The 13,174-nt window shown below is 34.1% G+C and overlaps 1 protein-coding gene across 1 annotated transcript in view; it reads right to left on the bottom strand.

Annotated features, from left to right (window-relative positions):
• LOC128214705 (uncharacterized) overlaps window positions 1-13,174 on the bottom strand; it is a 41,908-nt gene that overhangs the window by 7,454 nt on the left and 21,280 nt on the right. The window contains exons 26-52 of the mRNA XM_052921327.1: window positions 12,958-13,080; window positions 12,756-12,874; window positions 12,288-12,617; window positions 11,960-12,173; window positions 11,593-11,870; window positions 11,156-11,375; window positions 10,755-10,997; window positions 10,426-10,560; window positions 10,110-10,304; window positions 9,480-9,731; window positions 9,035-9,224; window positions 8,622-8,791; window positions 8,342-8,506; window positions 8,027-8,152; window positions 7,087-7,212; window positions 6,702-6,821; window positions 6,343-6,456; window positions 5,763-6,023; window positions 4,918-5,046; window positions 4,472-4,597; window positions 3,443-3,568; window positions 2,764-2,892; window positions 1,743-1,820; window positions 1,378-1,554; window positions 936-1,055; window positions 621-743; window positions 253-387 (exon numbers count right to left, since the gene is read on the bottom strand). Coding sequence (XP_052777287.1) covers window positions 253-387; window positions 621-743; window positions 936-1,055; window positions 1,378-1,554; window positions 1,743-1,820; window positions 2,764-2,892; window positions 3,443-3,568; window positions 4,472-4,597; window positions 4,918-5,046; window positions 5,763-6,023; window positions 6,343-6,456; window positions 6,702-6,821; window positions 7,087-7,212; window positions 8,027-8,152; window positions 8,342-8,506; window positions 8,622-8,791; window positions 9,035-9,224; window positions 9,480-9,731; window positions 10,110-10,304; window positions 10,426-10,560; window positions 10,755-10,997; window positions 11,156-11,375; window positions 11,593-11,870; window positions 11,960-12,173; window positions 12,288-12,617; window positions 12,756-12,874; window positions 12,958-13,080 — 4,524 coding nt within the window. The remainder of the gene's footprint in view (window positions 1-252; window positions 388-620; window positions 744-935; window positions 1,056-1,377; window positions 1,555-1,742; window positions 1,821-2,763; window positions 2,893-3,442; window positions 3,569-4,471; window positions 4,598-4,917; window positions 5,047-5,762; window positions 6,024-6,342; window positions 6,457-6,701; window positions 6,822-7,086; window positions 7,213-8,026; window positions 8,153-8,341; window positions 8,507-8,621; window positions 8,792-9,034; window positions 9,225-9,479; window positions 9,732-10,109; window positions 10,305-10,425; window positions 10,561-10,754; window positions 10,998-11,155; window positions 11,376-11,592; window positions 11,871-11,959; window positions 12,174-12,287; window positions 12,618-12,755; window positions 12,875-12,957; window positions 13,081-13,174) is intronic.

Raw genomic sequence — 13,174 nt, 5'->3', positions numbered from 1 at the left:
GTCAAAGAGCAGTTTCCATCAAACTAAAATTGCTTTTTTGCTTCTTATCAAATTGTTGAGTACTTTGTGTTTCCAAAGGATCTGCATTCTTGAATATATTAACCTTTGGCTACAACTGGCGTTAAGTGCCGTGTGGCGACCCGTTGAAGTTACTTATTGTCTCTTCTCGTTTACATTTATTGATATAAAAACAACTTGATATCTCTTAATAGTCAATTGTATAAGGATATTAGAATATATTTTTCATATTACCTTTGCAGGAATGGATATCGGCCATAGTTTCGAAACCTGGCAAACATTCACATGTTTGGTTACCGTCAAGAATCAAACAACGCTGGTTTTCTTTGCAATGTTTGTCTTCTTCTCCTCGATTGCATTCTACATCAGCTATAAACGTACGAAATTTGCTAATCAAGTTATATTACAATAATTAAATGATTCATTACAAGGTATTCTTAAGGTGTTTTGCAATTCAAATTGTTTAACAGTTTGATTGGGTAATCCTGTTATTCACAAAAAGTAAATATCTCAACATATGGTGTGTTTTAGGCGAGTTCATTTTTAATTGACATGCTTCAAAGTACATTTTTACAAACTACACAAAGGTGTCTATGACATACGTATGCAGGACCTCCTGTCTGATAGATCAAGCTTGTATCCCCTTCTGCACGAGCACCGATAACCTCCGATTGTATTTTCGCACGAGTGATGACAGTCGTTGTATTTCTCACATTCGTTTATATCTGTAAATAGCTTTGAAGTTCAATACTCAAACAGAAAGCCAGAGCATGTCTGAAGTTTGACGAGCATAAAATGGCAATTTTTATGTATGGCGCTAGGTAGAATTATATATAAGTATGCTTGAAAATGCATTGTTAAACAGGTTAAACAGCTAGTGTGGGTAAATGACACACACCTTTGCGAAACGTAAATACCTTTACAAAGACCGTTCGCAATGATGAACCCGTTGTGACATTCACACTTATATGACCCAATTGTGTTCACACAACGTTGATGACAGGATTTCATCTCACTTTCGTTGCATTCATTGATATCTACAAACATTGATTTTTTTGAATATGAAAATCTTTGTCTTCAACAACCATAACTGCACTTTCAATTATGAAAGCATAATCATTTCTACTTATTCTTCTTCTACTTAATTAATGTGGCAATCATCATGCATTACCGATTATTATTAAAACACACAACTATTGTTACACTCATCATGTATTCAGAAGTGTTTGAATTAAACTGCATCATTTATGTAGTCCGTTTAATTATACAATGAAAAATTCAAGTACAAACCCAATAGTCGAACAATCAAAATAATATCAGTTAAGGGACAAGGGGCAATTGCCTAAACAGGATTCTAACCTTCACATTCTAATGTTGTCTCTTTCCTCGCAAACCCATTTTCACAGAAGCATACGGCGTCGCCAGGAGTGTTCATACAAACAGTGTTTACGCCTTCACATTGCTTTGTTCCAATGCGACATTCATTAACGTCTATGTCACAGCTTTCTCCCATCCATCCGTTATCGCACAAACATCCTGAAACATTTTTATTTCAATAAATATATTGCAATAACATGAAATCAAGTTAACTTTTGTACAAAACATAGTAAATGTAGAAACATTCCATTTTGTAATTAAAACTTGGTTTTAATATAAAAAACGAGTTACACGAATGTGTTTTATCACCGTCAAACAGAAAAGTTAATATAAATCATTTAAATAACCTTGCTTTCTGTCGCACGTCCCGTGAAGGCACCAGCATTCTTTTGAACAATTGACACCATAATGGAATACATCACACTCTGAAAGAACACCATAAAGACGAATCTACATGACATGTAAATGTAAACGACGTATCAGGACTAAAACTGCGTGCTTTATACACGACGTATCAGGACTAAAACTGCGTGCTTTATACACGACGTATCAGGACAAAAACTGCGTGCTTTATGCACGACGTATCAGGACTAAAACTGCGTGCTTTATGCACGACGTATCAGGACTAAAACTGCGTGCTTTATGCACGACGTATCAGGACTAAAACTGCGTGCTTTATGCACGACGTATCAGGACTAAAACTGCGTGCTTTATGCACGACGTATCAGGACTAAAACTGCGTGCTTTATACACGACGTATCAGGACTAAAACTGCGTGCATTTACACACGATGTATCAGGAATAATAGTGTGTGATCATATACACGATATATGAAAAATAATAATTCCTGTTTATGCACACAATATATGAAAATTAATAATGCGTGTTTATGCACACAATATATCAGGACCAATATTGCGTGTTTATGTACACGGTGTACCAAGACTAATAATGCGTGTTGATACAAAAATATATCAGGACAACTGCGCATTGATAACAACGATATATCCGGACCAATAATGGGTGTTTATGCACAAGACTAATACTGTGTTTATATTCACACGACATATCCGAACTATTTCTAAGAGATTATTTAAACCACATATCAGAATGTGTATATACACATGTTAATCTAATTGAAATAGATTGTGCCTATGTATTGTATTAAACAGTTAACAGATAGTACAATTCGTAATGTGGTATTGCTTATCAATGATATGTGTTCAAGAATGTATTTCGATTGGTAAAATGTTACTTAGATGTTCATGGATAAACTTTTCCTTACCTTAAACTGTACCTTCAAGATTCATAAATACTCAGTTTTTAACGACTATCATTGAACGTAATGAGAACAATATCAAACAATACCCGAGCAGGTGATTCCATCGTTTTGAAGTCTAGTTCCTGACGGACATTTACATTGAAAAGATCCTTCCAAGTTGGTGCATGTGCCATGTTTCCCGCAAATGTTAGGAGTTGCTTCACATTCGTTGACCTCTACAATAGAATAAAAGAAACTAGATATCCCATTACCTACGACCTATATATTTGCAATTATTTCCAATATATATTGTCATCTCAGGATGTGATTAAGGCCCCGGATGATAGCATATTTGACAGGGGCATTTAAAAATTCAACCGGGATCAATTTGATTCATGCAGTAAAAGTTAGCTCTTAGACATTTTTATTGGTAACAAATTAAATATGTACAAAGTTCTTATTTTCAGTACACTTACCATGTGTGAAAAGTAATCAAAGTGATTTGATTATCAATAAACTTTTAAAATTAATATTATATTTAAACCCTTAAAACATTAATGTTCATGTGTTGGGTACAAATTCAAACCGCCATCTTGTCCAAGCAATTTAACATCGATCAGGGGAAAAACGTAATTTGTTACCATATACAAACATATAACACAGTTAAGTATCATTTCGAGGCAGGCGATTAGATAAATCTGTAGACGGCCGGGCAAAATGACGGACGGACGGATTGACGGAGAGTTATCTACCCACATGTTTTTTGCGGGGCCCTAACGAACTAACCTTCGCAGGAGATTTCATTGTTCATTAGACGATATCCTTCAGAGCATCTACACTCTGCTTTATCCTGAGATATCACGCAGTAGTGACTGCAGGTTTTGTTGTACAGTTGTTTGCACGGATCGTCCACTGAAAATGCGTAACCTTCTGTAGCAACATTGTATTCTTTTATTTCTTAAAGTCTACCTTAAACATTGAATTTTAACGAATGAAAACTGTTCGTAACATATGCAAACTATGACTAAACGTTTAATATTAAGTACCATAAACAGAAATGAGATAAGCTATACTGACATGTTGGATTACTTAAACTCGATCCAATTCTAAAGCCTTAATTGCTTCAGCAATACAATTATCTGTCTTTAATATGGGCACACAAAAACATAATGAAACAACTCGTCCGCAAAACACATTGTCACAGTATTGCTCTTGCAAGTGCATCAGGTTTAACCGGTTTAAAAAAATAGTTAAAGATTTGCATGGAACTACAGGGCCAAGCTAAATAACAAACCTACAACAATGGGAAACACCTATTATTTTCTTCACATGCTGAACAACAATGTTCTTGTTTCACTCAAGTATTAAAAATGAAACCAAACGGCAAGAACCGTGATGACACAGAACATAATTTTCTTTTCTTTTCAAAAGTTTTTTTAGCCATAAGGTTTTTTTATGCAAAGACAAAATTTATTAAAAACAGTTTTATTGCATTTCAACAGATTTGTAAGTTTTAAGGCATTTCGTCTGTCTGTTTTGAAGAAAAGAATTATATATTGTTCATATCTACTGTTGAAAATAGAGGCTCGATTAACAGTTGAAAATCGTTTACGATTTAAAAGAAATCAAGTGTTAAGGCATTTTGACTCTCTCTTTTTTTGCAATTTGGATTCTTCAAAATAGAGTTTCCATTTACAAGGAGAAATTGATAATTAACGATAAAAAGATTGAATAACTTTACCGAACCAAATTGTGCCTTTAAAAGCATGATTGGCTTTGAAAGATCTCAACAAGTTGAATAACACTCAGATTTACCTTCTGTGCATGTTTTCCTATCGTCATTGAGCGTGTAGCCAAAGTGGCAAAAGCAGTTGTAATAGCCAGCCTTGTTGTCGCACATTTGTGCACAACCTGATATCTGCAGGTTGCATTCGTTTACATCTAAAATTGAAAACATATTGCTTATTGTTCTTACTCTATTTTGCTTAAATATTAAACAACTATTGCTGATGTTACTCAATTCCTTTCTTAGACATTTGTAACATCACAAGAAACCACATTATCTTTGGTAAAGTCGAACCGTACTGATTGAAATATAACTTTCTTAGCAAAATACAAAATAAGTATGTAGGAAGTATTTGATTGAATTAAGATAATTTTAGAGCCTATTTACTGCACTTGATTTAATAAATTTACAGTTATTGTCTTTGTAAACACATCTCATGTCCATTATTTATTGTCTTTAGACAAAAAAGCAATACCTTCACAAGAAGAACCATTTCTTGTGTACCCGTTCACACATTCACATGTGTACCCGCCTAACGTGTTAACACACCTCTGTGTTTCAGGGTGACAGTTACGGGTTAACGGATTGGCACATTCATCCATATCTGTTAATGATAGACATAATCATCATATTGATTAATCTACCGTCAGTTTTGGAAATAAGTAATCTTGTTTTAACGCTGTTTTTAGTCAAGCTACATAAATATTTTATAAATGTACACGCTCTCTTGGAACAAACAAACCCTTCCATAAATAGATAACATTATTTTAAATTATGAATGCATAAACACATCTTCTAAATACTCTTAAATATTAAATGTAAATTGCGATTTAAGAGTGTTGTTCAAAGTACTATCGATGTTATGCCTTTAAACCAAAAAATATATATCCAAAACCAATTTAAAGGATTTTCTGACAAAAGTTGACATTACAGATATAAATATTCTGTCCTACTTTTTGTACCGCATGGAGTAGCTGAATTTTAGGGGAACCCTGAATGAAGCGAACACCGAATAATGCAATTTTGTTTCCCAATTTTTAAATACATAAATATATATATATATACATTTAAGGTAAGACGGTAGAAAATCAAACAAAAGCTATAATTATAAGGATGACAAAGAAACGCAGAGGAGAAAACATGAAAAGAATATTGATCTCCAGCATGATTCGAACTCGGTATCTCAGGATTGATGTTGAGCTTCCTTTCCCATTGCAAAAATGGAGACTGTCCTTATATGTTCCTAGGTAGCTTTCACGACTGTTTGAAAACATTAAATCGCATAAATTCGTAAAATTCAAGTTATTGAATTACAAATACCTATGCACTTTTCGTCTTCGTTTTCTGTAAATCCGTCAAAACAACTGCAAGCATATGACCCAAGGCTATTCACACACTCTTTTTTCACATCTCCACACATGTCGTAAGTCCGGTTACATTCATTAATATCATCATTGCATGTTGCGCCTTCCCAACCAGGTAGGCATATACACCCTTTCACTGGATCACAATATTCGGCCCCTTGACCGGTACATTGGCATTCGTTTGAACAGTTAACACCCCACTTGTTGGTATCACATTCTGAAATAAAAAAAGGGAATAAAAACCAAAACAAATGACTGCATTCATTCTCCAATATACGTAACTTCCGCAACCCTTTAACGGATCATAATAATCTTAAACGGCACATTGAAGTTTTCTAAAATTATAACAAACCCACCTGTAGGTGATACATTCCTTAACAATACTTGTGATGTGTTATTCATGGTTTGCCGTCGTAAAGATAATTAATTCTTAATAAAATCTATTATAATACATTAACCTTTAGTTTTCAAGTTTGAAACACTCTTAATAGCACAATAATCATGCATAAAGTAGTGTACTGATAATGATTTACAACCTTTACAATTTGCACGGTCAACAAGTTCGAACCCAGCAAAACAGGAGCACTGAAAACTCCCATTCGTGTTTGTGCAGCCTTGGGAGCACACACCTCTGGTGCATTCGTCCACATCTGAAATCAGCCAAGTCAAAAGTCATTAGGTTATATTATTCAGCAATGCATATTCATAACTAATGCAAATCATTAAATGCACATATATGAATACTTGCTAATCTTACATATATATTGTAAAATATATGTTTATCCTTATATTTTATTAAGGTTTTTTTAATCGTGTCATAGTCATTAGTTTCGAAAAAAATATTATTTTCAATATACATTATTCACTTCTTTTTTATACATGTAATTTGATATACCTTTGCATTTCTTGCCACTGTCATCTAATTCAAACCCATCCACACAAAAGCATTTGGTTTCATTTTTTATGATTTCACAACCAGAAGCTTGATGACATTCCGAACAATTTAAAGATGAATCTAAAAGCAAGGCCATGTGGTTATTCGTTGACAATTTCGCATACGGCATATTCAACGCATTCATTAACTTTTTCAAAATAAATGTAACTGAAATACATCAGCTTGAGATAATTTAAAAAACAAATATCTACACATAAATTATTTGTTATTTCTTGTAAAACATTGATTGAAGCATTACTGATAAATAAAATAGATAATTAAAGTAAAATAGAAATACCGTATTTTAATAAAGTAATTGTTTTCTATTTGAAATAATATCACCCACTTTTAATGCATGTCCAGGCCGCTTGGTTAAGGTTGTAGCCTTGTGGGCAAGAGCAGTTAAATCCTCCATCAAAGTTGTTGCACTTGTGTGTACAGTTGTGTAAAGCCTCGTTGCATTCGTTGATATCTGAAATGCAAGTGAATCGAATAAAGATGCCTTAACTATGTCCTATCCGCACATGCCAAGGCAAAATGTTACCTAGCATTAATTGATATAGAGATATTTTTTTAGATGTATAGTATATGTGACTGTGTCCGTGCTTTGTAGTGTAGTGTGTTTTAGCCTTTACCCATGTGCCTTTTAATGGGCTAGTTAATTCTAACATCTTGCAACATCCCTGTAGTTTCTGTGTTTTCTGGAAACATTTCTGTTTAGAATAATGTCATTGCAGTTTTGTTTAATCTTACTCATTAAATGGAACTGTAAATATATTTCAGCCGCTATTAATTAATCTTGAGATGCTTTAATTTAAAATAGTGTTGTTTTTTACTAGAAAAATCATTTTTCAGGATTATTGAATTTAAGATTACTGCATGATGCAAAAATAGCCTAGTTATAAAGCGTTTGCTTTGTGTGTTCCGTGTTTTAATTTGCTGGATATTATTTAAGCTTATATAAACATCTTAACGTTTTGTTTGTTAACAGATTCACGCATCAAGCAAGGATATAACACTAGCAAACGTATCAGCTTATCTGAATGTTAAACAGATTTTTTCGTACTGGTCTTTAGATAATATGTCGATAGTTCCATTGAGCTGATATTCAAGAATATGAAAATTTAAGGGTGTATTGCCCGTCTATTTTCATTTGATTAAAAATAACAAAATGTAATTTGATTGAAATATGACGTCGCTTTTGTCAATGCCCTTTTCTATTTTACATTCAAGTATATTGGACTTTGAAAACTGATCATTAGAAAAGTTGTTAAGTGTATACTCACCATTGCATCGGTTGTTATCATCCATTCTGTACCCCGTGTTGCATAAACAAATGAAACTACCGTCTGTGTTTTGACAGGTTGATGTGACGTCACAAACGTTTGATTCAAACAAACACTCATCAACATCTATAGTGTTAGATGATCACATATTAACAATGGTTATGTAATATTATTTTTTTAAATCAATTTACAGATCTTTAACTATGTCATATCTAAACAGGTGAATAAAAGATTTAAAAATATCTTAGAAATATCAAAACACAGATACATGTATATGTGTAACACTATTTTCTTATGAAGGAAACTAATATAAACCTTCGCATGTGTCGTTGTCTGTATCTGTAATAAAGCCTATAGGGCACGGACCACATGTATACGCCTTTCCTTCTTGTATTTGTTCTATGCTTAGATTATTGCAGTTCCAATCAAGAGGGCATGGCTCCGCTGCGCATCCGTCAACCTGTTTTTCGCAATCGAATCCTGGAAAATAATTTGCTACTTTTGCTATGTATTTATAAAGTTACTGCAAGCAAAACGATACACATAAAACAGGTATTTACTCTTATGATGTTTTCGAAACACGTAACGTAGTCACCTTCGTATCCGATTTCACATATACAGGTGTCCTTCAGAAACTGCCCATTTTCTGACGCGTTTCCCCGCGGAGTTCCACTGCAGTTACCGCGACCGTTACATCCCGTACAGAGAAGAATATGAGGATTTACTGCCGTTGAGGATCGGTTTTGCGTGTTCTTAGCTACAAAACTAAAAAACCAAAAAATATAAAATGTAACACTAACATTTTATAATGACAGTTTTATGTTTGTATGAATTGTGTTGCTTTTCAGTGATATTTTCACTTTGTTCGCTGGGCTTTCATCACTACCAAACAAGATATTGATTATATTTTCGGCGTCCCTGTATTTTTCGTTGTGTTTTTAAAACACAATATTTCATAAAAAATAACCATGCCATTATAGTGAATGATCAGTTATACGTAAAGATTACCTCAGCTGCACTTCAGATGAATCGTTGTAAATGAAAGATAATGTTGAGTTTGTCTTATGGTAAACAGCACCAATATTGTTCTTCAAAAAGTAAATATTGTCATTCTGTGAATGATTTAACGTGCACGAAATGCTTTCTCCTTTGGTGATGTTAAGACTTGAACAGCCTTGCAAAAACGGGAGTTCTTCCTCTGTAACAAATGTATAACAATATGCATTGATATATAAAGACTATCCAAATAGGAGAATACTAGAAAAGTGTCGTCTTAATGAATTTTAGAAAAGAAAGTATACTTTTTCTAAAAAAAAACGCGGGAAAATAGAAAATATGATCGAAGTTTGAAGGAAGATGACATTTATACCATGTCAAAGGGTAAACGAGTAATATTTGGTTGCATCAAGGGGTAATTGTTGGTTTTAGCGTTAGATACGTAAGCAATACGTACCTATTTCTTTTCTAGAGGATTCCACTTGTCCTTTTATCGCATTTGTCATTTTACCAACTTCCTCGAGATCCGTAAAAACGTAGTCGAAGATGCATTCAAAATTCTGAGATCCGCCACACAGGTTTTCGGCCGTTTTGATTTTATCTTTGTCAGCTTCATCAAGAAAGCTTGGTATGTAAGTTTTATTGTGATAATCGTCGTGCGACTTTCCGTCAGGATAAACGAAAGCTGATAAGTTTGTACTAATTTCCCCTGAAAGAGTAATTTCATTTTGAATAAAAAATTGTGCTAGATAACTATTAGCATGCGGTATGCTGTGTTGAAACTTGTTTTCGTTTACGAGATTTTTCAATAAAGAGCATTATCGTTTTTTTACCATTTAATTGAAGATAAATTCCTCTGCAATTGTAATCTTTCAAACCATATATATGTGCGTGCGTGTGTGTGTGAATAATTCCTCTGACGAAATAATTAGATGCGCTGAGTATGAATCATAATATGTTTGTATTTTACTTTTCTACTTTTCTTTGTTATCTTAACAATATGGAACGTAGCTCAATTTTACCTGTCTAACTCATATACATTCCTGCAAGATTTTTAAAACCATTATAATGTAGGTGAATAACTTACAGTTCTTTCCATATTCAAATACTTCTCTTTCTGTCATGTTTGCTTTCAAAATGGTTCCATTCGGCATCTGAAAGTCATTCGCAGGATCACCATCATAATTTCCAAGAAGTCCTTTCGTAAGTCCATTAAATGTGTCAGGAACAATTGTGCTTAGTGATAACATTCCTACGTTAACAGAAATGTTAAGTGCAATTCCTGAAACAGTAAAGACATTCCCGCGTTTGAACATTTGTAAACATGTTAAGTTTTTTCAAAAGCTATTTATAATACATAATGTTTTCATGGAAAACAAAATATATAGCTACTAAGTACTTGCCACTTTTTTGAAAGACGGCGAACAATGAGCCACCAGATTTTGCCAAAAGAATTGTTCCATTGCTCGAAAAGTTGAAGTCTGGGTTATCTTGAAAATGACCCGAAATGTCGACTTTGTTGGCGTAAATGGTCAGACCTTCATATAAACAATGATTTTTGGTTAAAGCATGTACAAAATGTTTAACAGGTGCTTTAAAAAACTAAATTGATACCTGTAAGTAATGTTTTCCCCAAAACACAACAGTAACGTCATGTTACCAGCAGTGAATTAAAGGTAACTCAGATATTACTAAGGGTAGCATGTTCTGGTTTATGTTGATAAGACTGAACCTGTTTTTGCTTGGTTTAATTCAACATGGACATTCGCCCCTGTATTGTCCATAGATGCAAAAGCGCTGAAAATAGTCGCGTCAGAAAAATTTCCATCTTGTTTTAAAGCGCGTGTAGTCCTTGCGTGAAGATAATAACTTATGTTTGCTGTCTCAATCTGAAGTAAGGTAAATTCTCCTAGACCATTGAAAGTGAAGTTCATTAAGTCTAGTGTTTGGAAATGCGGGTCTCCCCAAAATGCTCCTGAAACAGAAAGCAAAACAGAAATTGTACGTACAAAATGGTAGCAGGATATATCTTTCAGGCTTATCTCCAAACTGAATAACCATTAATACTCGTTTTCGTAATTATCAGATGCGTAAACTGTTAAAACATTATATCAACAGTCAGCACAACAATACCAAAGGAATATGGTGATTTTCTGTAACAGGAGCCAGTTGGACGAAGTTCATAATAATGGTCACAAAAACCAGATAGGTTACAGCACCAATCTTTCGGTAGAATGTCGTTTTCATAATGTTGTTTTTCGTTGGTAAGTATATGTGGGTTGAACATTCTAAATGATCCGGCCAACGGTCGCTCAAACATTAGAAATCTCGCATTCAGGTCATAGCAGCATGACTGAAATAAAGACTTATTACATAAAATATCAGCACAAGAACATTGTTTGCAGTATAATAACGCTTGATGGATATGTTTGAGTACCGTCATAACTGCTTGACGATTTTGAAAGGCAATCTTTTTTGAACGAGTGACCATCACAGCAAGAAAAAAACTCTACTGAGCTATGCCGGTTTTTATTTCGAAAAAAAATGTCCAAAGACTATTGACAAATTACCTTGCCGTATTGGGTATATTTACTGTCAGGTCGTTGCAGCATATCAACACAACCGTAGCCTTGTTGGCCATACCTCCTATACTTCTGAAGGTTCCAGAACCATGGGTCAAATCTCCCCAGGTCTATATCGCAAGGGCAATGTGGAAGGTTCGACGAAATTTGATTCATGCGAAACTTTTCATGAATGTTTTTGTTGTACCAGGAAATACAGTTCACGGCATAGTTTTGTTTTGTCTTTCCATATAGCGTTAACGGTCTCAGCACAACTCCTTTTAGTTCTGAAATAAAACATTTTCATTTTCATGAACGATATTTTAATTAGTTGGTAGCAAAGATTTCATTATTAAATGAATGCAGTGTTACTCACTTGCGGATTGACCAAGTTCCACAGTATCCATTCTTAACGCATTGTTTGAAAAAGAAAATGGATGCGTATAAACGCTATTATTTTGGGCATAATATCCAATCCAGATTTTTGGATCTTGCTTTCTCAAGTTCCACAACATCTCCCCATTTCCGTAGGTAAACAGTGCAAACGTATGCGATCCGTCGCTAACTAAATTCAGTTGAAAAGTAACAGACTGAAATAAAACAAAAAAAAACAAATACTGGAAGTCAAAAGTAATTATATTATGAATTATTTTTTCGTTTTACATCTAAAGCTAGTTTGAAATGTGAACAACTTATTTTCTCACCTCTTTATCCGAGCCTTGTCCTTGACCCTTATTTTCAAGGTTTTCCCAAGTAGCTATAAGCAAGAATTTTGTACTGAATAAAGGCACCCCACCAAACGTTTCCACGACGTGATCGACCGTCGAAATAACGTCTCTATTATCTTCCAGTTCCTTGTTGTTTTTCAATATGTCGTATGTTCTAAACGAGACCCGACCATTTTTGGGATTGAAATCAGAAAAATACGGTGCAATCAAAACCCGTTCACCAAACTTTAAAAGGTCAAATCTATCAGATGGAGGTGTCGGCTTTTGGTATTCTCTCTCAAAGCTTACTATTCCGTTTAAACAAACCTAGACCATATGACAAAAGATAAAATTGTCACACGTGTTTCATCACATAGTCACATTAGCTATGTCAATTCAGAACTCAAGCATACGTGAGTTTCACAATGTAAATCCAAGAAAGCAACAACAATATGAAATACTTACATACAAATCAAAATACGTTTTACTAAAAACTGGAATTCCCGGAGCAAACGAGATTTTCTCACTGCAACGTTTATTTACGAACCGGTCATTTGTGATCTCTCCAAAAGGAAGTAAAGGCACTAGAAAGTAATGAAATGTAACATTAGTATGTACCATTGGTTGAAAAATCGTTTCAAAACATAGAACGAATTACAGTTCTTACTTATGTCGCATGTGTTCAAGGCATCGTTGAATATTCCAGAAGAACATAAGCAAATTTTGTTGGAACACACTGCTTGTTTAGCTGCGCAATTATCCGGCGAGTCGCATGGACCGTCGATGGCCGCTGTAATGTAACAGTAACAATAATAATTGTAAAAGTGCTTGATACATTAAAACAAACCGTGTGTCAAATGAAACTACAACTCAAGCAATATACA

Source organism: Mya arenaria, chromosome 13, assembly GCF_026914265.1.
Source record: "Mya arenaria isolate MELC-2E11 chromosome 13, ASM2691426v1".
Lineage (NCBI taxonomy): Eukaryota > Metazoa > Mollusca > Bivalvia > Myida > Myidae > Mya > Mya arenaria.
Note: the sequence above shows the minus strand (reverse complement) of the source record. Positions and strands in the feature narration are given on the sequence as shown.